We start from the raw sequence: 23,779 nt of genomic DNA, 5'->3' as shown, positions 1-23,779 counted from the left end.
AATTCTTCTAAAAATTCTGACATTTACCAAAAAAAAGATGTTGACACTGGATCTATTTTCCCCAACTGGGAATAAACACACAGTTACACAAGACAAAATCAAGCTCAGCACAATGTGCCATTAAGAAAAGAGATGCAGTCTTAAGTCCTCTGTGTTCCGTTATATGCACAGTAGGTTAATACATGATCCTACTCTGCACAGCCAAAAGTGATGATTTTGGAAAACACTTGTTAAGATGTTAGTTTTTCAATTAATTTTTTGTTTTGTTTTGTTTTGGTTTTTAATGAAAATACTGAAACTATGTTTTGCATTTCATCCCAAACCTCGGTCTTACTCTGGCCACATCTACAGTAGCAAAAGCGGATACTTCTAGTTTGGGACCCACATTTGCTCAGATCCAGAGAGCCGAGTCTGACCCTCAGCTGTCAGGTACAGGAAGATGGGCCAGTCTCCATGTGTTATCATTCCCACAGGGTAATTAGGAAGTTGGTAAGAAGGGTGACTATGGTGAACTTCAATTTAATGCACAAGGTTGAGGACAGTGAAAGTGCTATCCAGCAGGGATGGGAGAGACCTTTCCTGAGGACCCCTGAAAATTGTCTCTTCCATAAATGTAAGTAATTTTTTTTCAAAACAAGTTATGTTACATTAAAAATGAACCCATCCACACAGAATATTAACAGTGTTCTTTCCTGTTCTATGAGTTATCCCCTGACATAGTTCCCCTGTGTGTGGGGAAGAGGAGGGCATCTGTGTTCCTCAGCCCCGCTTTCTCTGTGCCTGTCCCCAGTGACCGCCTGGGCTGCAGGGGATGTATTGCACCCCTCTGACCTTTGTTTCTGCTCTACTCCTAGAGGTACTCTCTCAAGGGTTTGCCTTACTCAAAGCAATATTTAACTCATGACAGTTCAGTGGGAAGCAACTAGAAGCTGCCAGGGGGGCTTTATAGAAATGCAAGTGAGAAAATGTGAGTAAAGTGAGAAAAGGATGGAATCACTTGCACACAGGCGGGACACAGGTTCACTTTCCCAGACTCCCTAACAGCCAGACATGACAACATGCACCCATGGGGCAGAGTCTGCCGTCAGTGGCTGAGTCTGTTATGTTAAACATGTGAAAACAAGAAAAAACCAAGCGATAACAACAGTCTACAGTTATCTTAAAGCTATATGAGGTGAGAACTTCGAAGTCCCCCTTGAGTTGCATCTGGAATTAACTTCTTGTATGTAATAGGAAAAAAAAAATCAGGAGGAAATAACATTATAGACTAGAGACCGTTAATATAAGTAAAGAAGCCAAGAGGAAAAGAAAGGGAATAGAAAATGTGAGAAAAACTATAACTTTTTCTGTTCCTGTTTGTCTCCAAGTTGCTTGCTTGGGATTCTGTCCCAAAACACTCTGCACGGGACTAACCTGACATTGATAATGCCATTCAAGACAACATTAGCACAGGCATTAAGAGATTAATGGGTATTATCTTTCCACACATTAGTAGGGTCAGTCTTAACTCATTGGTGATTAAGCTTACACATATCTTTTTTTCATTCTTTGCACACAAAAGATTTCAGGATTCTTGATATTTCTGCCAGTGTGAATATCATTAACTGCAGCAGTCGTGAAGATTATGAATTGCTTCAATGTGTTTCAGCTCCTCCACTAACTTCTGGCTTGATTTTGTGGGGCAGAGCGTGTAGGTATCAGAGACTGGGGACGGTGGAGGTATGATGACCCAGCTGGTCTAACTGGAGAGGTGGACAAGGGATACTTCCAGGCTGCCCCCATGGCACTGGGGATGGCGTTTTTGCTGGTATCCAAACTGTACAGAGGCAGGGGGGAGAGCTGGGGCAGCTCAGGTGAGGAGCTGTGAGAGCGGTGGGGACCTTTCTGCAGACCTGATGTCTGCAGCGGAGTTCTCCCAGGGAGGAGCCCCGCAGCGGCCGAGGGCTCTGTGAGACCCTCTGCTCTCCTCTGCCCCTTACAGCCACGGGGGGCTGTGGCTCTGCTGATAGATGAGAGTACAGGAAAAAAATATACAAGGGCATATATATCTTCTATATACATAACTATAGGTATAATTAATCACTTCCATTTGCTAAAGAAGAAATGCTTTCAAATTTCTTATTATCTGTTTCTTCTTTTCATGCTGCTGTTGTAACTTTTTGTTTAATATCTTAGTTTCTATCAAAGGTTTATGGGTTATTAGACAAAATTAAAACACAGCTGCTAAAATGCAAAAGCAAAGCAAATGCAGAGTAAGCAAATAAATAAACCATGTGGACAGTGACCAGGAAAAAAAAAAACACCAAAGTTTCAAAATATTTTCCAAATCATTGAAAATTTAAAAGCGATATTGTGACACCAAGATTGCACATGGCACTGGTAAGAAGGCTATTAACAAAATCTTAAAAAGCCAGGAAACGCTTAGCTCGTAGGCCAGTACTTTGACCACAGGGAGGACAGGTTGTGCAGTAGCAAACCAAGAAGGCTTTGCTAACTTAACACGAGGACAAATATTTACCAAAGCATGCACAATTTATTAAAGGAACATACACTTACGGCGTTATCCCCTAAAATGTCCAATTTTTTCATCAGCTCTGCTACTACTATGTCCTAACAAGAGAGAAATGGAAAACCAGGAGTCACAACAGAGCGTCTGATTTTATTTAGGGAAAGGAAAGTACGAAACGAGAATCCCTTACTGTTACACCTTCTGCCTCGCAGTAGACTTGGAGAGGGCTTTTCCCCTCTGTAAAAGGACCGTGATGGAAGTTGATGGCAGGCGATCGTCTTTCTCTCTCCTGAGAAATGACAATAATTGCTTGGTTACCCACTACAGTATGTCACAAATGGCAGCTTCACCAAGAACTTGATAAATATGGTTTGAAAAAGGTTCACTCTAACTGAACACATTGCAAAGCAATGCTATCGCAGAGTGGCTTCATTCTGGGTGCACAGAGCACAGAAACCCTTCCTCCTGCATCCTGTAGCTATTGACACTAACAGCCATGTGCAAGAGCCATTTCTCTGGCCAGACCATGTGCTTTTGTGAGGGTACTCAGGGAAGACCTTCACCTCACTGCAAAGCAGGGTAGACGTACATATTAACAGTGCTAACATTTTCCCACCATGTTTCTTCATTGGGCACTGATTATGACCACTTACCTATTATTTTGACTACATAATATATTTGAACAAAACTATACACTTACACATAGTATAACATAAATAGCAATTAATTTTTTTTTTGTAAGTGATTGCTTTGTTAATATCTTTCTGGAGAATTTGGAAAACAGTTTCCAAGAGCTTGTAGATTCTGTTTATACAGGTAATGATACAGAAAACAGAAGGCTCAGTGGAGTAAACAGAGCGGTCTAGGCCATGTGACTCCTCTGCAGGTTTAGCAAGAGGTGAAACACAGCAATGATTTTTGGCAATGAAAAAAAAGTTCCTTTTTCTTTCCCATGTATGATCTGTTCTGGTTTTATCTCTTTGCATTTTCAGAACAGATGGAGTATAGCAAAATGTGTATCTACATCATGAGCCAATCTTCTGGATCTTAAAATTACTTAAGTAGTAAGACTGCCAGAACAACCTATCAAGAATACCAGTATTGGTCCCTGAGTGTTTGTTTGGGTTTTTTTTCCTCTTTCATTAGCACTTTGTACCAAACCCTTTGGTCTTGTTCAGTAAACGTGGGAGAGTTCCCAAAGCCGCGGTGCCCCTGGCCATGGCTCGCGCAGCCCAGGGCAGGCGGGCAGGACCGTGGCTGCAACACGTGCTCACTTCAAGTTCTAAGATCCTGAACTCCAGGAGCTCGTTTTGATCCTTAACGTCCTGGACATCATGTTTTAAGCGAGCTTCCTCAGCTTCCATTTGTTTTATCTGCAAAATAAAGCAACATGTGTTAGCACCGTTTGCAGAGTGTCACTCAAGATCCGCCGCACTTTGACCATGCCGGGGAAACGCCGGGGTCAGCGCGAGCACGGAAGGTCTGAGCCCACCCCTGGGGTCAGCACAAGTGGGCACCGCACAGCGCTGGGGGAACATGGGGCTTTTCCCCACAACCACATCCTCACATGACCTCACACCAGGACATTTTATGGGGCAATAGAGAATGCCAAAAAACCACCTTTTCTGGCAGGTTTATAAGGATCTTGTTATTATACGTGAATTATTTCCAGTAGAGCTGTGTGATACAGATTAAAATATTGCACCTTCTGCATTCCTTAAGATACAAATATTACTTGAATAATACAAATGGAAACATTGAACACCTTTTCTACCAGTTCTTGATTTCTTCTATACAACGCTTGCTTCTCCTCAATCCACTTCATGTCCTTGAAAAAGAAATGACCAATATTGTAGGTGAAGATGGCAATGTTTAGCACAAACACAGTAGCAAGTATTTCATTAAATCACACATCTAGAGAAGAAGGACAGAATAATATTGCATATGAAATTGTAATTCCATTATTTCCTATGATATGAAAGCTCACCCTTCCTGTCTTATTTTAACAGTCTGTAGTATACAAATGGAATAGAAACACTCAAATGATTAAAAAACCACTTTCAGATAAAAGATTGGTTTGCATTAGAAGGGTATTTCTAGCTATGCAGTTACTATTAAATTTCAGTTATACTGAATATAAATTACATATTTCTGAACACTAGGAAAAATAAACCTTATTTTGAAACTAAATTCTTAGTCTGATGGATATATAAAAGGCACAAAACCCAGAACATTATTTATCAGTGAGGTTAACAATAATAAGAGGTTAAGCTGGAAAGGTAATATTTTAAAGTTCTCAAAAAACATTTCATGTTTCTGGTTTTGTTTTTTTGGGAGGAGGGTTGTTTTTTTTTTTTCCTGGAAAAGTAAGACACAAGCTAGAAGCAGCCTGGGAACATTTCTTGTATTTCCAACTGGGGGTTGGATATTTGCAGTCTGCAATATCTCATTCTCAAGGCTATCCCAAGGCTAGAGGTGTGCCTGTTTCTTTATCACCTTTGGATGCCAGCGTGCGAGGTGGTTTTAAACGCTGTACTCTTCCAATTTAAGGTGCACTTTCCTTTTAACATTTTCCTGTGTTACTCTACTTTATGCACATCTCTGGACTGTGTAACCTCGGTGCCAGGACTGACGAGTTCACCCGAGCCATGAGGAGGAGGGTGTTGCGTGGTAGAGTAGAGATGCTTGGCTTGAGTTGCCACCCTGCTGCCAGGATGCTCCCCGATCTCGGTGGTGTGGACTTGGGTGCAGGATCCTCCTGCATCCGAGGGACCACACGACTGCGCTGTGAGTGTTCAGAGCCACTCGGCTCTGGAGGCAGGAAAGCAGAAACTCCTAGTGCCATAATGCCTTTTCTGTTTGAGGAACATTACGAGGGAGAATTTTCTAACTCTAGGTAGGCAAGGATGTATGTGAATGGCAAATATTTAGACCTCAGCCCTGCAGTCCAAAGAGATCCAAATGGCATGCAACAGCCAGGAGTATAATGCAGTCTGTACCAGGGGCTGAATGTCACCCACCGAAAGTTGCAGTGGCACCCAAACCTGCCAAGACCTCGAGTGGGGCTGGCTTTGCAGAGTGAAATCTCAAGGTCAGACCAAGATGACAGACTACCGAGCCAGCCTTGAATGAGTCAGTCATGCAAAAGCAGACACCTTGCAGTGAATTCAGAAATGAAAATTACCAAGTGTAAGCCTTACCACATCAAAGCAAAAATAAGACATCTTAATAATGCCTGATGGGATGAAAAAGGCAGAGCTCTGTAGATGTTTGGTTGAATGTGATGTGCTTCATGTTAATCATTTAGACTAAATTTCCTAGAGTGCAGTTTTGTAGATTATTCAATTGTATTTCAAATTAATCCTTTTTGAAAGAATGACTGAGGTGATTTGACAAGCTATTGCATGAATAGGCTGCATGGCGAACTACACAAACAGCTGAATTGGACACTTCAAATAGTCCTAATACACAAATTTACTCTGAATTTAAAGAAAGCATCCATAGCAAAGTTTTTCACATGATGAGAACTACCTTGTTTTTGCTGAAAATACATAGCCTATGCTGTGCACTTCCTCCTTCCCTTGAAATGTTTAACCACTTTCTAATTTAACGCCTGCTTTTCTCCTTTTAAGAAAGTAAAATCTTGTGGAGCTACAAGGAAAACTGCTGGCAAGGAAAGCTTACTTTTACATTCACTAAATAAACATTTCATTAGAAAACAAATATTCTTCCTTTATTTTACCTTCCCAATTTTCTCCTAGGTATTAAAAATACTGCTGGTCTGTGAGATTTTAAAGTAGACCAACTTCTTGCCAAACACAATTGTTTCCTCTCTTTACCATAATACTTTCTCGTAGTTATATACGTCTTCAAATTGATAAGGCAACTGACCTGTTATTCACTGATTTAATTTTCAGGAGATGCATAATAAAAAAACAGAGAGCAATTTTAAGGTCGGGACAGTAAAGGGATAGAGGAGGACTGATGGGCACGGCTGTCAGCTGGATGCCAAACAGACCCTGTGCTTTGGGACTTCAGGCAGTGACAATGAGCATGGGAATTCAATTCCTCTCCAGCTGTGCAGAGAAATTCTCAATGTCCTATAGATACATCGCACTCGTTTTGACTTCACAGCTGTACATGTACTGAATTCAGGCACCCCTTTACCAGCTGACCTTTGCTTTCCCTTACTGTAGCATCTGTGCATCACAGATCCTTTCACGCAGGCATTGTCTGCTGTTCTCTCCATTACGCCGGAGCAAGTGAGGCATTAAGGCTGAGATCAGCAAAGATATATGGGGCTTTAATGGGTGTTGACTTCAGGAGTTAGCATGTAAGCACTAATGGGGACTCAGGGCTTTGGGGACTGATGTTTGAGATACTAACACATGTAAATGTGGAGAGAGGCGTTTTCAAAAGCCCTTGCATGCCTCACTCTCCTTGAAACCAACTAGACCACATGTATTAAGTGCTTTCTTTTCAATTAATTGACATGTTTATTGAAATAGTACTTGGCAGGTTACATTAACGTCTCCTAAATCAGGGGTGCAGTGGTGATGGGGGTTGTGCAGGGTAGGTCACTACAGCGCACGTTGGCAGGGATGGTAATTGCTTCCCTAGTATGTCTGCTTTGTATGAAATGAAACAGCTATTGAAAAGTTGCACCAGGATTATTCTATACATACGTAGACACTCACTAGCATCTGCAGTATTATACGCTAACATGAACACGCACGTTTCTAGAGCCCCCTCCCGCCCCCAGCACGAAGGCTGGAGAAAGGGCCGGTGTTTGGCCGCATGTATTACCTGCCCCTGCTCAGCAAGGGCCTTCTCCAGGTCTTCTATCTGAGCCTGAGACCGGTGTATTTCTGCTTGGAGCTGCTCACGTGTCTGTAGGATACGAGGGAAAAAGACAAAAATAATAAATCAAACTTTCTCTAAAAGACAAAACCTAACACAGATACAGAAAATACTTAAAACATCAAATACTTTTAACAAATAATGTTTAAAGTTCTTTGGCGGAATAAATTTGCAGCCAGACACATAGCATTAGTCGTTAATATAAAAGGAAGTCTGTAAGACAGGATAATAATTTTGAGACTTAAATGAAGATTAACATAAACAGCATCCCATTAGGTAGACAGTAGGACAGCAAAATATAAATGGCTTCTTACAGCTGGTTATGACAGTCTGCGGTGAGCAGCCTTCCCTATTCTAGAACAAGGTGTTTAAAAAAGCCAGTGTAATGCAAAGATTCATTTCTTCATTAAGAGAAATGAAAATTATTATGCCACAATTCTGGGCACACCTGATTCCTTTAAATTTTTGATGAGTTACAAAGCTCAGAACAGACCCTACAAATGTAACGTTACAAACTGACGAACTGCATTCCTCCTTATGCATTTAGTATCCTATCTTATGGTCTTACCGTATTGTGTGTAATTTTTTACTATACTTGTAGCTTCATGCTTATTTAAATATCCACCACCTTCCTACACTTGTTTTCTGGAGAATAAATGTAATTATTATTAGCTGGTTTATTTGTTAAATATTGTTTTATAGAACATTTTCTCTCCTCAAACCATTTATCTGCTATTTATCCTGTTATTTACAATGAAAATGTTTGCATTACCTGCATCGTTCTCTCTTTTTGTCTCACTATGGAAAAAGTAAAATCAAGTAACTTTTCAAGCTGGGCATGTACTTGTTTCATTACAATTTTCTTTACATGTGCAATCCCTAACACTTCAGAGCAGAGCGCATGCTTCTGGGAACGTTAGTTTTAATGCAGTTTGAGCATTCAGAGAGCGTGAGGGTATCTATGATTGCCAAACAGGTAGGTCGCTGGGAGACAAGGGATGCTGCTAAATCTGGGTGGCTGAGAGGTACTCACCAGTGGAGACAGTGGTGAAATTAGAAGTTAATTCTTTGAATAATTCGGTTGAAGAAAACCAGACTAGTTATATAGCTAGGAAAGCCAAAATATTATTGTAATGATGGGCTTCAGCTAGAGGAATTTGGCCATTTGTTTTATGTCTAATTGGGGCCAGGGAATTGCCCGTGGTTGGGACAGTCACAGCTCGGTGGTACGTGGTGCTGTGCCGCAGCTGCCGGAGGTGTCCCCACTGGAGGCACCAGGTTGGATGATATGGGTATCTCCCAGCATTATCATCCTTACCTCGAACTACTATAAGCGTTCCTGGATAACACGTTCACACAATAGATATAGAGCCAAATTAAGACTTTGCAGTTACATTTCTCCTATTAAACTTCAAACTGTTAGCTCAGAACAGAATTTGTCCCTTTATTTACTGTATTGACCCTTGCATTCTGTGCATGATGAGTCCGGCCAACTCCTTGCAATATACAACATACTCATAATAAACGTAACATTTTATGCCAGATGTTTGAAGCCACATGGGCTATGTGAGGCAGATAGGCAGGCAGAATAGCATAGCACACTTTGCAATTTAATTAAGAAAAAGAATTTCAGCTATAAGCTTTCTAAACATTTTATGAGGAATCATGTAATCTTACAGAATCCAGAAGGAATTAAATACCAAGCATTATATTTAAGGCTATCTGTCCTAGATTTTTATAGAAAAAGAGCTTAACTTTAAGGATTTCCCATTAAAAGTCCCTCTGAATTTCTCTTAAACTGATCAGAGGTGAAAAGACTAAACCATAGTAATGGTGGTTCCTCCAGCCAACCAGCACTTCATGGGGGATGCCAGACAAGCTGGCGGGAGTTAGAAATCCCGAAGCCTGTCTTGGCAGCCAGCCCAGTTGAGTCCCCTGCCCTGCACTCCCAGCCGGCAGCATGCTGGAGGGGCTGGCTGACCCCAGTTTAGCTTGGAAACAACCTGAGCCAGTACAGTCGGAAACCCCCATACAATTACAATCCTTTATTTTCATGTAATATAAGCCATTTAGACCTTAACTTCTCGTTCTGCATCCAATGTTCCTCCGACCTGTTCTTGCAATAGGGCGTATGCTCGTTGCAGAGCCTGGTACTCCATCGTCAGCTGCCGAAATCGCAGTTCCGTCTCTTCCTTGGCCATGCCCTGGAATTAAAAACAAATATGCATTGCACCAGTTGCTTTTCTGCAATGAAAGTAAAAATATTATAAGAGTGGGTTATGTTTGCTTTCTCTAAAAAGTGCCAAAATTATTACTTTCAAAATGCAATTTGGGAAGCACAGTACTAAGGATCTTGTTTATGTGCCCTCAGACTGTTTCTCTTTTGTCCCTTAAACATCTCTTGCATACACTTACTTCAAGAAAATGCAAGAGAAAAAAAAAAGATAATTCCCCCCACCTTGGAAAGATAAAATCTTTCCATCTAACATACTAGTGACCGAATTGCCCTTTATTACTGTAACAGGCAAAGTCATCACATTCAAAGGTGAAAATACAACTTTCTTGAAACAACAAAAGGTTTCCAATCTGAAGAATAAGCCAAGCCTGACAGTCTCACTCAATTATTAAAACACTAATCTAGAGTTAATACTTGTAGAAATGATGACATCAACATGAAAAGAGCCCTTCATCTTCTTCACTCTCCTTACAATATCCGGCATTGAATGCTTTCATGTCAGGTTGACCGGAATAATTCATTCGACATGAAATGAAATTATACTGCTGGTTGCATGCATAAACTTCGTACTGTCTGAACAGGGAGAAAAATATCAATACAGGAATGAAAAAAAAATAGGCTCATACATATAAAAATACAATCAGATTCCTGCAGTGCAGCACATACCTGGTAACCAGTCATGTATCTTTTATGATGGAGATAGGAATTCTTTAGGTTCCCTTTTAACAGATCTAATTACAACCCATGAAACAGGTGAAATGGCAGATGAAAAATTGCAGCCATACCATAAAAGGCTGCAAGTCATTATTAGCAATTTTTTGTTTATTACAAGATTCTTGTTAAACTCAGAAACGTGTAATGGCACAGTGATCTGACACACACTCGGGAATGCATTTGTAGGGAAGCCCTGCAAAACACCAGGAATAATCACTTTTATTTGTAGTACCAGCTACCTTTGTGTACTCTGCATTCAGAGCCTCCAGAAAAGTCACGACCTCAATATACTGGTGAGGAAACAGCCTTTCCTCTGGAGACTGGTGCTTTATGTGACTGCTTACTTCTCCTCCCAGAAACACAAACCTTATCGCTTAAGGCTGCACTCTGTGTTGAGGTCAAAATGACAAATAGAACCAAACTACATGTGCATAAACCTGCAGTAAATATCAGTGTGAACGGATCTTCCTAGGGTTGTCCAACTTCTCAGTCTTTTTAGACCCCTAACCCACAAACCCATTATAAATCTAATATTCTTAGGATATAATATTTCGAGCTTGGCTAAAAGTTGTGAAATTACTGAAGACTTGAGATCCACAGATATTAACAAACAGGTACAGTATTAAATTTAACATAAATTTTTAATTTTCTGGTCAGAGGTGATGAATGATATAACAGACCAGGAATTTCATTAAAAATTAGTAGTGAGGTTTCAAAACAAAATAACACATATTTTTGATGAATACCTCTTCCAAGTCATCTTCAGGAGTGCAAGGGGTTTGATCTGTCCGGTCAGTTTGATACGAGATAGAGGAACCATCAGACTCCAAGGAAGCTTCTTCATCGTAGCCGAAAAATGTCTCCACAACCGGCTTCTGACAGAGACAAGGTGTCAGTGAGTGCAGCCGTGCCACGCGGCAGCGGTGTCAGCAGCTGCGCCAGCCTGACGGCATAGGGGGAACAGCAACAACTTTGGACACATGGCTAAACCCTGTGCCTTTGTAGGATAGGAACATGTACACCTTTGGAGGAACCTGAATTCCAAATTATTGGTAATTTTCACTCTATTGTTTTTTGAAAAACCACCCAGTTCTTTACATGTACTCTGTAAAGCTTTTTCATCCCAATGGTAGTGCTTTAACAATAGCTAAAACTTCATATCATGGAATTGTCGTATTTGTTATTAGGTATGAAAGGCAACCTCAAAGCCCCTGCCTTTTTTTAATGTATTTTCCTCATGATTTTTCTAGCTAAGGCAGATCACCCTTTTCACTTCTTTATGTGTTCATCTCAGCGTGAGGTGGGAGTTGTGCATTGAAATGTCTTTGTTAATCCATCGTCACCACCATGATGTCCCTCCTGCCATTACCACAACTGTCACATGAAAAGTTAGATTTTCAAGAAATATTCTGCTTGAAAATTTGAAGTTAATCACCACAGCAATGTTTTCACAGTTTGAAGAAATCCATTTTTCCACTCAAATCTGCTTTCTGTTTAAAAGAATCAGGGTAGTGCTGGTAAAAAAGAGTTATTGTTAAATGCTTGAAAGTCAAAGATGACATTTCAAACACATTTTAATTGTTAATTTTCAAAAAACATATCTAGATTTTGGCTTTTTTTTTCATTTGCAGTGGATAACTTTTGAAGGAGACAAAATGTAACTCTCCTTCAAAGGCCTGGTTACCATTTGCAGGGTGACAGGAATTAAGGAGTTATCTCACATTGACTGCAATTCGTTGTTTATGGATTCATTAACTTCATCACCACCTTAATTGTTCATATGTAGGGCACAGCTTACTCTCAGGTCCCTGGCATTAGACCTTATGATGTCGTTACAGTGTTAATATTTATATTAACATCCTGCCAAGTATTCAGTAACTAACATTTTCTTTTTCCCTGAGCTCTAACCGTTGCTCCTTGTCACCAGCAATTTTTGCATGTTACTAAACTTCATGATGAATTATTTACAACCTACATATGTTTTCAGGCAGTGCCATTAAAAGATCATTTTGAGATATGTAAATTCACAAAATCTGCCTCATGTTAAGACAATCACACACCACGGAAGTCCCACGGGACACCGAAACTGCTCAGGGTAACCGCAGAGCATGCTAATGCTTGTAACATGCAATGCAAATGGTTCCCCTACCCCTACCAGGTCTTGTCAGAATTATCCCAATACTGCCTATGAATGTCCTTGAACCCAAATTTAAGATTACGACCTGTTTCTAGACCTATGAGAAGAACGTCCCCCCACGTGGCTTCAAGGTGCTGGGAGCACCCCGGAAAGCCAGCACGCCCATCAGCATGGTACATCAGTCATGATACAAGCTTTTTTTTTACCTTAGGAATTCTTGTCATTTTTTTCCTTTGCTTCCTATACCTTAACAGCTTATCACGTTCCTGAAAGAATCAGATACATACATTAGCTTTTTTTTCAGAGAGCTGTTACTTAAGTTAATTATGTCAGTACTGGTAGTCATTAAGCAATCAAGAAATAGTCATGTCAGTGCTGGCCATTGCCTCAAAATGAAATAACCATGTTTTCATCAGTCAAATATTAGCTTTACTCCAACATCTTCCAAGTTTGCCGTATACAAGTAGCAATTGCTCTTTATATTCATGAAAATCAAAATAGCAAAAGAAAGCTGATTATAACCAACACAACACACGGACAGCTTAGGCCTCATTTCAGCACTGCTCCATGAGCAAGCATGCGCATTCCAGCCCGTCCCCCGGCAGACGGGCTCTCTGTCCAGGAGTGAGAAGCCAAGGCCAACTCCTGCCCTTGGCTCTTGGTGCCGTGGCTGTTAGTGCCCTCTGGAAGGTGCACACATGTAACAGCCCAACTACACAAAACTGAGAGACTGAACTCAGCACTTTCAGTCTCAGCTGACTTCTCTAAGGATCTTAACTTCACAAAATTTTTACCGATAATAACAAAGCAATGAGTCAGGCAAGGACAGTGACTGAGAACATGCGAGACAAAGCTAGTGGTAATCAGACTCTAAAAACAATGCAACTCCAACATGGCAGAGCTGTGCCAGAGATGGAGGACACTCGCTGTCAGCCGTCAGGACAGGGTGACCACGCTGGCCTTTGCCTCTGTGGTCATCCTAATGGCGAAAAAAAAGCTTTCCTCTCTCACCAGAGTTTTCCTCTCCACTATCACTATATTTTTCTCTGGTGAACAACTTCTGCTGATACGGCCTTTGACAACAGCTACGCTGAGAAAAACACTGTGTTAGCTTGCTGCCTGAATGAAGATGTAAGTGATAATAAATATTATTATACCCTGCATGCTTTTCATGAACAGCAATTTAAAGCATACAAAGATGAGGATGAAGTTAACATCATTCTTACCATGACACTCCTCACATAGCCAGCAGTTTCCAGTGTCTAATGAAAAAGAATGAAATAATGTCAGTAAGTGTACAGACTTAAAAAAACAAACAAACAAACAAACCAATAAAAAATGAACCAGAAGGTATTTTCCTGAGGAGTATTATGATGTCAGTATTTTCTCTTTCCAAAGATTGAGAACATGTTAACAAAGAAGCAAAAACCCAAACACAACATTGCAGAACACCCCCCTTTCACACAGCAATCTTTAGCCCTGACGCTGTCTCCAGCTAAAGGAGCTCTGACATTTTCTCTCGCAGGTGCAGGATCCGGCCATCAGCATATCTACTGGACATGCTGCAATGGTTCTGTCATGCAAGTGCAGTGTAGACTGAAAAGATTTTTTCAAATACTATGCCACAGATAATTTATATTCAGCTCAATTACTAGTAATCATAGAAATGCCTACCACATTCCACTGATGCAAGCTATGCCTGTTAGCTCACAGAACCCCAAGCAACCCTTGCTTAGGCTTCCTGTTCGTCTGCTATGGCCTTAGTCGACCTCGCATGAGAGTGGCAGTATTATTTCTTACCTTGGAGAGTTCATCAATGATATTTTGCTGTTCAATAACTTGTAGTCTCAGGAAATCAACTTCTCTTTCTTCCTGGCTGTGGTCAAGATCATTTAAAGAGCTTGGTCTCCTTATTGTTCCAGCTCTTTGCCTCTAAAAGAAACCCATACGGCAGAAGAGGAAATTATCAGAAGGCTTTGCCAAAGGACAGTACACAACCCTTCTGCTTACAGCTGGTGATGCATCTAATCTAATGGCTGTTCTGGCAGCTATCCTGCTCCCCTTTTGCTGGGCGATGCAGCTAGACTGCAAACACACCGGGTGTTCCTGCTCCTCAGACTGCCATGTGAAGCTCGCAGTCACCAGGGAGGACAGCGGGCATGGGGGGCCATCGCACCAAAGAGAGGGGCTAGGAGCAGCTTAGCTGAACCTGCTCTTTAGTTACGCCAAGAGCCGTGTGGCTTACTCTGCGTGGAGAAGGAATTCAGAGAGCTGGGACCAATGTTGCTTCTCTCTGGGTTCCTCTCATTAGTTTTGATCTGCAGCAGTCCCGGAGCTGCAGCAGCCACAGGGATGACCCCAGCCCTCTTACATTCATGCAATGCCAAGCTACTTGCTACTGGCTGTCACCCACTAACAATATTCAACTGAAAAAAAGGGAAGAGAGTCACGAGTGCAGATTTCCTAGGGATTACGAGGTGATTCTGGTACAAAAGTCAAAGGTGAAGCAGAGTGATTTGTGCTCATGTGGAAGCTGAGCAGCCAGTGACTGAGCAGTCTGATCAAAATGTGCAAAGCTCATGCAATTTCTTTTCTTCAGAGCTATTTGTTTTTAAAGCTAAAATAAAACATTTTATGTAAAACAAAACTTGTTCAAGTCACAAACCACTCAGTAGCGCACTGCAGAACATCTCAGCAAGCACTGGAAAGGGTTTCCTATCGAACTTGCAAGTTTGGGATGATGCCTGACTTCATCAGCTCTGTGAGTACTAAACTATATGTTCTTCCTGGAACATACAGAGACTTACCATAGCTATATTTTCCTGTGTTACAAATTTTAATTTATTTTCCATTCGACGTAAGGCATGTGACAATTCTTCATTTTTCCTACTAAGGCGTTTATTTTTGTCCAAAATGGGCTTATACTGACTTTCAGCTTCTCTAAGACGTTTTAACTGAAAGATAAAGAGAGAATTAACACCTCCGGAGCTGTTATTTTTCATCAAATATATTAATCATTTTCTTTAACTATCACACTACCGGTATTTCCTCCTAATGCAAAGCAGAATTGATCAAAAATTCTTGGTATTTTCCATTGGGAAGCAGATCGTTCCTCCTTCATGAGGTATTCAGTCTGTGCAACAAGCATACCATGTGGGGAATGTATTTATTTAAACAAATAAATAAAAATAATTCCAGCTAATGCCATTTAAAAAATTCATTGTTATATAAGCAAAGATGAGTGTAATGTGGCATACCACCAAATAGAGAGCATAAGGAAGAGCCAGCTACTTCTGCAATGATTTCAAAATGGCACAGGGGAAAATATCTCGATATTTTGGGGGTAAGGCATGGCCACAGCAGCACATTCACAAGCGGTCATTGCCGTGCTTCGCTGCTGCACTCACCAGCTCATTTCTCTCCTCGGACAGCAGCGCGTTCCGGTCCTCCAGCTTCCTGATGATGGCACTCAGCTCAGCGATTTTAAGTTGGAAACGCCGGGCATCCTTTTCATCCAACTGCTGTTCCTAAAACAAAGATCAACTGCAAATAACTGTTCATAAGTGTACACGCAATATCAATATTTTTCAAAGCTCAAACTTTTTTTTATCCCAAATCCAAACATTTCAAAACATTATACAGCAGAGTGTAACCTATGTAACCTAACTGACTACTGAAAACTGCAGGATGAGATGAACAGAAAGTTAGGAGTGAAAATGTAACAAAGTATGCAAATGCAGAAGTATGTATATGCAAATACGAAGTCACAAATGGTAAACTTGGAAATAGAAAAGAAAACATCAGAAATTAAGGCAATGTTTCCAATGTATGCCACTGTTGAACTGAGTGCTTCAGACATGTCACCCACTCTGAGGACTTTGTTATAAGAAAATGATATTAAAAATACTGAAGTACAAATGGGGAAAATCCATGCAATTATACCATTGCATAAGCTCCTCTTCCATAAAGCTGTGGCCCTTACTGGGTTCTAAAGGGTCACTCGTAAAGCCAAAGGGGTAGCACTTTATCTGAGTGAAAATGCTTAAATCAAATTATAAACGAATAGAAATATAGGTAGACATATTCTCATTCAGAATCAGAGAGAAATTACATCTATTTACAAATGTGACAGACTTTTTCCCCTTCTCTAGGACTTGTTCTGATGTTTGGCGGAAGTTGAGTACAAATTGAAACAAGCAAATTAGTGTCCATAGTGCTGGTGGCACTTTTGGGAGGGTTCCTCATTCAACAGGTGCAGGAGAGGCTTGGGACAAAGAATAAAATAGATTGGTTTGCTCATGTACAAGTATTTACACTTCTACTGAGAAAATTAAGGCTGTTGCAAAAGAAATCTTGATGAGAATCAGCAATGAAGAAAATTTGCATACGTCAGATATATGAGGTCAGTTAATTGAGGGTTTTTTAATATTAGCAAATTAAGGCAAAAGCAGAAAGGTGCCATAGTTATATTAAAAAAGCCATTGTGAAAGGGTGACTAAAATTTAATGTTCTGGATATTGCATTGTAGAAAAGAAATAGGAGAGAATAAGTTAACAGGTGTTTAATTCACTTTCTGGTCCACTGAAAGCGAGAGCACTTAGCAGCACGAAAACCCAAGCTAGCAGCGGTGTTCCAGGAGGACTGCGGGACTTCCCACACTTTCACGCACCGATTATCTTCCCCCATTTCCCTTTGTAAACTGGCCTTGTACATCTGCTCACAAAATCCATTGTTGCAGTTCCAAAAGCTAGCACACATACATGACTTGGTTAGAAATGCATTTGCATCATTTGTTGGCAAAATTGTGTCAAACTGTCAAATTAAGGTCAGGTGGCAGAAGTATGGTACAGTGAGGAAAAGGAAGAGAAAAAGAACAGAAAAATTTCGCCCTGCTGACAAAACCAAACCAAACAAACCAGGAAACAAAACAACAAAAAAGCAAAAGCTCTCCCATAACAAGCTTTGATTTGAAATCTTAAAGGTTTGGCTAACGAACAAGAGCAAGAAATCGGTGCCTTGGGGTTTCCCCTGCACGGCTATAGGAAAGCTGTTGCTCGAGGGTGCACTCATCAAGATTCTGTCACTTTGTGCCATTTTGTCACTCTGTCTGCTCGTTTGTGTAGGTGAAACCACGTGAAAGTGCTTACGGGGCTTCCCGAATGATCTGAAGCGTCTCCTGCACCACTTGCATAAGGAAGTTCCCGCTTGGGGCTGCTCAGATGCCGATCAGACTCTTTGATCTGGGAAAGTTGTTCATCTAAAGCCTCCTTTTGGAGCTGCAGTCTCTGAGCATGCCCGGCTTGAACCCCTAACTCTCTCTCCAGCACGTAGACTGCTCTGTCTTTAAATTTAATCTCCTCCATCTACAAGGAGAACAGAACACAATCACACAGGCAGGCAGCGGCTTGACAACAACAGAGCATCTTATGACCCCAAACACAGCCAGAGAACAGTTGCACAGAGCCAACACCCCTCGACATGGAAAATACAACAACGCTCTCTTGGAAATAGAACAGCAACAAATATTTGACAGTGAACATACGAACTGAATCTCTTAACCAACTCATGAATATTACTCTTCTTTCGGAGGCCCCACAGAATAAAATCTCTTTTTTCAGTAGGAATAAGTGATTGGGAAATAACCCATATTCTTAGTATCATTTAAGAATATCTTAAAAAGAATTAAAACCTCATACTCATATCGCAATTTGGATTAGTTCACTCAAACATTTCAATGATTTTGCAGCATTTTGCTCGGACATCACCTTTTGAAAATTTGGACTCATAATTTTAAAAGAAAAATATTAAAACCTGAATATCCTTTTAATTTTCAAAATATAGAAGGAATGTAAATTTTTAAAATTATTTTTCCAAAAGTCTCCCTCCCATGTAAGCAATTAATTTAATTATCCCTTTTCCATGAAAGGTTTTACTTATGCATAATAAACATGATGCAAAATCATTAAGTGCTTAAATGACAAATGTCCAGCTATCTCTAATACTCTTCTTTCCCATTTGCCCGCACTGTTCTCGCTGAGTTCAGAGAGCCGTGCTCATCTCCGTGGGATCGGGCATGCTGAATTTGCAGGTGCTCCAGGAATATTTTCTGGATATTTTTTCCGAATGCTGATGTGGAATTAAAGCCTCCCTCTCTACGGAGCTGAGCCACGTTCACCCGGGCGCAGTGCTGCGCTCGGGGGTGTGCCGGGGCCAGAGGGGTGGCTCGCGCTGCAGGCTGGGTGCACGTGCCATGGCTTACGCCAGGATCAGACCCTTAGAGTCTGTTTGGAGAGTTTAGACAAGGTGGCCTGTGCCCTGCCTAATAACGAAAAATTACTGAGCACAGCCCAAAATCATCTTCTGTGTCTGCAGTGATGCACAGCACTGCAACAGAATCTCAGGCTCTTCCCAGCTGGATTGCATACATATACATTATACATGAATATAAAGTATTAATTACGCTCACACGCCACAGGGTTGCCAAATGTGCCTACAGGTAATGATTCTATGGAAAGAAAGAAATCATATACATCCCCTAAAATGTCTGTTGATCTGGTTTCAGACACCATACATGCATGAGATTTTTGGCATAAGTTTTCGAGACTTCACACATTTAATTTAAATAATCAGTTTTTAAAATGTGGCCTGCTTGAAATAAGAACATTTTGCCTTGTGAGAACAACATTTGGTACTTTTGTCTTTGATAGCTTTGTCTGTAAACCTGGAAGAAAATGACATTGTGAATTAACAGATCACTCAAAATACTTTTTTTCCAATAACTGCAAAAATGGCCCACCAGGGAAACAGCAAGGGATGGCAGTTTACACACACCCAGCAACGGCATCAGGAAATTACTTCCATTAGGTATGTCTGGGTGGAGGGGTTGATTACAGCTTACAGCTGTGAAATAAATTATGCGGGAGAGGACACAGCGGGTTGGGGCATGATGTCGTTCTGTTGCGGAGCGTGGAGGCTGCGTCCGGACCCAGGCCAGGCGAGGTGCACCGTCACCCCATCGCCCTCAGCCACACGGGAAGCTCTGCGGTTCCAGCTCCAGCCGTAGGCGAGAGCCAAGGTGCTCCCCGAGGGGCCACACTGCCCAGGCTGTCCTGCCCTTCGGTAGCTGCAGGGAGGAAGAACCGAGCTACAAACCCAAAGAGATCCCACATTGTCCCTGGGGAAGAGCCAGCCTTTGCCAAAAGACAACATAGGACAACCCGTAAATACCTGCGTGGAAACTGTGTTTCAAGGTTATGCAAAATGTAGATTCTTTTAGTAAAATGGAGCAAATCAAATGTACTTTGGATGCCATTTTATTAAAGGTGCTTCCAACAATTTCCATTAAGGCAAAGGTCTACTAACTTTGAATGAAACAAAGAGATGCCCCCTGAGGTCCTTCTGCTAAATACCTAATCAGGTAGAAATCTAAATGGATGTACAGATGAAAAGGTAAAACACCATCAAATGATTATTTGTTTAAAACAAGCAGAATATTGGGTAGTTGATCCCAATTTATATGAAAACAAAGACATGTTACAACATAGGCAACACTTTAAATTAGGAGGAACAAAGAAACTGGAGAAAATACAAAAGATTTCATAGTATTTCACTAATGGTTTGTTTCCCAGAAAAAACCTTAAACATAATCTTCATAAACAACAACAGAAACATCAATATTCACATTTCCCTTCATATGATTAAATTCACGTTCATGAAATATGCATAACAGTTTGATGTTTGCAGCCCATTATTAAGTAGCAATGTTGTAGAAATAGTACAAATTGAAGGAAGCATTTCACTGAAAAATATTATTTAGCACATTTCTTCCTCGCGTTAGTAACATTAAGAAAATGCAAAGAAAAGAAACAACTTGCACTCACTGGAAGAGGCACCGGTCCCTAGGCGTGCACCCCACCAGGCTGCCGCATGCAGCCTCATTCCGCGGTGGGTGCGGGACCGGCGGGTGCAGGACGGTGGGACTGCTCCCTACCCGTGTGTCTGATGGCTTCAGACACCAGCAGCCCTCGTCAAAGGGCGTCAGTGCGCAGGAGCGCAGCATCCAACCACTTGGGAGGATGCCCTGCGCCGTGCTGTGGATATTCCCACCTTAGTTCTAACAGGCTGCCTTGACTTGGGATGAATATTTATGTGGGAGTGCTAATTAATAACCAGCCCATGAGCACAGCTGATGCCAATTATGCAAACATAATCACATGCAAAGTTAAATTTGTTATTCCCTCCTTGTGCTACCCAGTGCAATTGCCTATCATGGTCTGACATGCAGCTGGTTTTAAGCCGCGTGAGTCTTTTAAAATATATTATTTCCACCGTGATTGTAAAATCAACATGTAGGTTCGCTGGTTGGGGAATTTCTCCTTGTGATGTTCCGGGGACCTTTGCCGCTCTGCAAATTCACAGATGCCATCAGGAGCGCGTCCGCATGCCCCAGAAATCCGCCTTTGAAGCTACCAGCACCTGGCGGATACAAGCCAGTCATTCCTAGGCAGGGGTTTCAAATGCAAACAAGAAGCCCCTTTCCAGCTGGAGCTGTTACATGACAAACGCACGTCCCCACGGGCACGGTGTCAGAGCCAGCAAATTAGGACATGCGAGGAGACCTGCCCCAGGCCTCGGCCCTCGGGAGCAGAGGGGACTGAACTGGCAGGCCCCCATCACTCAGGCTGACAACAGAAGGCCCAGATGAGAGGAGACAGGGTTGCCCCCCGGCGCGATCACCCCCCCGCCAAAAGACAGGGTTCACGTACACAGGCTGGCGGAAGGGGATGTCTGCCCCGCGTGCAGTGGTGCTCACGTTCACCTTCCCTCTCCATTTTCCTATCGTTTTCCTTAAGGCTCTCAAAGAAATAAAAGCAATTGCCCCTTTGTCCAGGTGATATATGTCACTCACCGGCAACAGCCAGCTAGGTTAAGTTAACTGGTTTTTGCCAAATACTCTACAAGAATAACTCAAGCTGGTGTTCTGATACCACACATTTATATCAACTACTATGATTTATGTTTTACAGGTAGTTTGGGGGGGGTGGCAGTAGCATACCTGCAGAGTGATACTGCTGACTTGTTAATGTTCCTAACTCAAGGCGTTTAAACTCCGCTCACACGCTTACACATCTAAGCCAGGCTGTCATACGCACAAAATCCACATTGATTCCCACCATTGCAAATGATGGGAACACAACTGATACAATACAGGAACAAGCTGAGATTTCTTTTTTTTTGATGAAGGAAAATTCTCCCTATTTCAGTACAGATGATAAACAAAATGCAACCTCTCACAGTATTGTAACATCTTGTTACAATATGCATTACAACATATATTGCAATAATAAGCTGCACATTGCAAAGTACATGATGTATTTTTAGAAGAGCAAAATGCTCCTTACAGACATTTGTGTCGTTCCCACACCCACGCTGTGGCTCCCAGGAACACCCCAGCCCATTTTACTGATCCTCTTGGCAGAGCGGGGCCAGAAACTGATGCATTTCCCTTATCGTTGAGGGAAGAGATGAAAGCTGAGAGCGTTTCGTGCTGACGTTGCTGCTAGAGGCATGACAATGAGCGGCAGCTCCTCAAGAGGATAATTTCTCGTTGCAGTTAAGCTATGACACAAGAGCAAACCCCTAGCAGAAGAGGTGGTCCCACACCCTGCCTCTCCCTCCCAAATCCTATGCTAGTGCTAGGTCATACAATAGGAGATGTTGGCTCATCATATCGATCCATGGGAAAACTGTTCTTTTTCACTTCCATGGTTAATTTTCTGCCAAGGCAGCTTACTGGACTGGCTCATTTTGTGCATCCATGGCCCAGTGCAGGAGAGGTGGGATGGGCACAATGGTGGGGGGAGCACGCCTGGTAGCCTCGTGTGCTCAGCTTGGCCCAGCTGTAAGCTGAAAATACACTCTCTAGTCTCTGAATTTCCTGAATCTCACATGTTGCATGGATTTTTAAGAGTTAACATTGGATGGCATTAGAAAAAAAACTATGGCTATCCCATTGCTTCTTCTGAAGCAGTTAAGCAATGCTTACACACTGACAGCCATCACCTGCACCTGGAAGCTGTCAGCATAGCCCCAGCACCACTGTCATGCAGGACAGCAGTAGCTGCGGCTCATCAGCCGTGCAGTGGTACCTCCCAGGGTCACCCAGGACACTTCTGCTCTCACATCTTATTCCAGAACTAATCCTCATAAAAAGATGATCACTGTCAGCAGTGCATGATCATTGTTCCAGTAACCTTGCAAATTGTCAGACATGAGAGGAGATGATGTGTCATCTGTTTTCAGTTAAACAAGGACATGTGCGATATGCATTACCAAAAACTTAATTCTGCAACATGATTCTGCTACAACTTTGGCCAAAGAATGATTCTATTTCAGACTGATTAAATTCCAGTTATACTTAACCAAACAGAAAATGTTCATAACGTGCCCAGTAAATGTAATATGCCCATTTCCAGACAGTTAACATGCTACAGCAGCTGTTACACACAGTCATATACTACCCGGGACCCGGCGACACGGCAAACCGCTCCTCTAGCAGAGCAGCCCATGGTGCGGGGCCGAGGGTGTGGCTCCCCTGGGATCGCACCGGCTCCCAACACTTCCCCGGGAACAGGCTCTCGGACCTGAGCGCTGTGGCTGCCTTGCCGGCAGCTTCACTGGCTGAAAGGACTGACACTCATGGGCAGGGTTTGAACCCTTATTATCATCCTGCAAATCACCATAATTCCACTGAAATCACTGGAACGATGTTGAGAGAGATGCAGTGTCAGGTTGTTAAGCATAGAAAGGTTAAGTGGTGCAGGTGAAATCGTAATTTGCTGCCCCACTCAGGCTATAAGTAACCAAAAAATTTCCTTTGCTGGGTGACTAAAGGCTTTTGTTTCTGAAAACTGGTTCCTTTTGGAGTGTGAGGTGTGAATTGCAGTACACAGAATTGGTAGTGTTATATATAAAGCCTCTCATATCAAATTGCAAGATACTTCTGGATTTATATTGATATATTAAAAAAATTACTAATCAGAGTAGATTTTTCAGCGAATAACAACTTGCACAGTTTGTAACAAAAATTCTAACAGAATGAAATGTAATACTACAGTTGAAGAGTAAAGTACATTAGATGGGAGAAATAATCGTGCATAAAGAAAGATTCAAAGATTTTTCCCACACTTGTCCTATTTTGCATTCCCCTCTTTTGCTCTGCCTTCAAACATACATCATATTTTCCTCACACTCAGGACATGCTCAGGACAGTGTAACTATTCAGTGCCACTGGTAAATGCCATAAAATGAAGTGTGTGGTGTC

The 23,779-nt window shown here is 41.8% G+C and overlaps 1 protein-coding gene across 1 annotated transcript in view; it reads right to left on the bottom strand.

The window, feature by feature from the left end:
• Nucleotides 1-23,779, bottom strand: part of JAKMIP3 (Janus kinase and microtubule interacting protein 3) — a 38,263-nt gene that overhangs the window by 5,637 nt on the left and 8,847 nt on the right. The window contains exons 3-15 of the mRNA XM_009575154.1: nt 17,604-17,819; nt 15,864-15,983; nt 15,264-15,410; nt 14,257-14,388; nt 13,683-13,718; nt 12,663-12,722; nt 11,066-11,194; nt 9,445-9,573; nt 7,316-7,399; nt 4,275-4,337; nt 3,784-3,882; nt 2,700-2,798; nt 2,557-2,610 (exon numbers count right to left, since the gene is read on the bottom strand). Coding sequence (XP_009573449.1) covers nt 2,557-2,610; nt 2,700-2,798; nt 3,784-3,882; nt 4,275-4,337; nt 7,316-7,399; nt 9,445-9,573; nt 11,066-11,194; nt 12,663-12,722; nt 13,683-13,718; nt 14,257-14,388; nt 15,264-15,410; nt 15,864-15,983; nt 17,604-17,819 — 1,368 coding nt within the window. The remainder of the gene's footprint in view (nt 1-2,556; nt 2,611-2,699; nt 2,799-3,783; nt 3,883-4,274; nt 4,338-7,315; nt 7,400-9,444; nt 9,574-11,065; nt 11,195-12,662; nt 12,723-13,682; nt 13,719-14,256; nt 14,389-15,263; nt 15,411-15,863; nt 15,984-17,603; nt 17,820-23,779) is intronic.

This window comes from Fulmarus glacialis, unplaced genomic scaffold (genome assembly GCF_000690835.1).
Source record: "Fulmarus glacialis isolate BGI_N327 unplaced genomic scaffold, ASM69083v1 scaffold9813, whole genome shotgun sequence".
Lineage (NCBI taxonomy): Eukaryota > Metazoa > Chordata > Aves > Procellariiformes > Procellariidae > Fulmarus > Fulmarus glacialis.
This window is presented reverse-complemented; position numbering and strand designations above follow the sequence as displayed.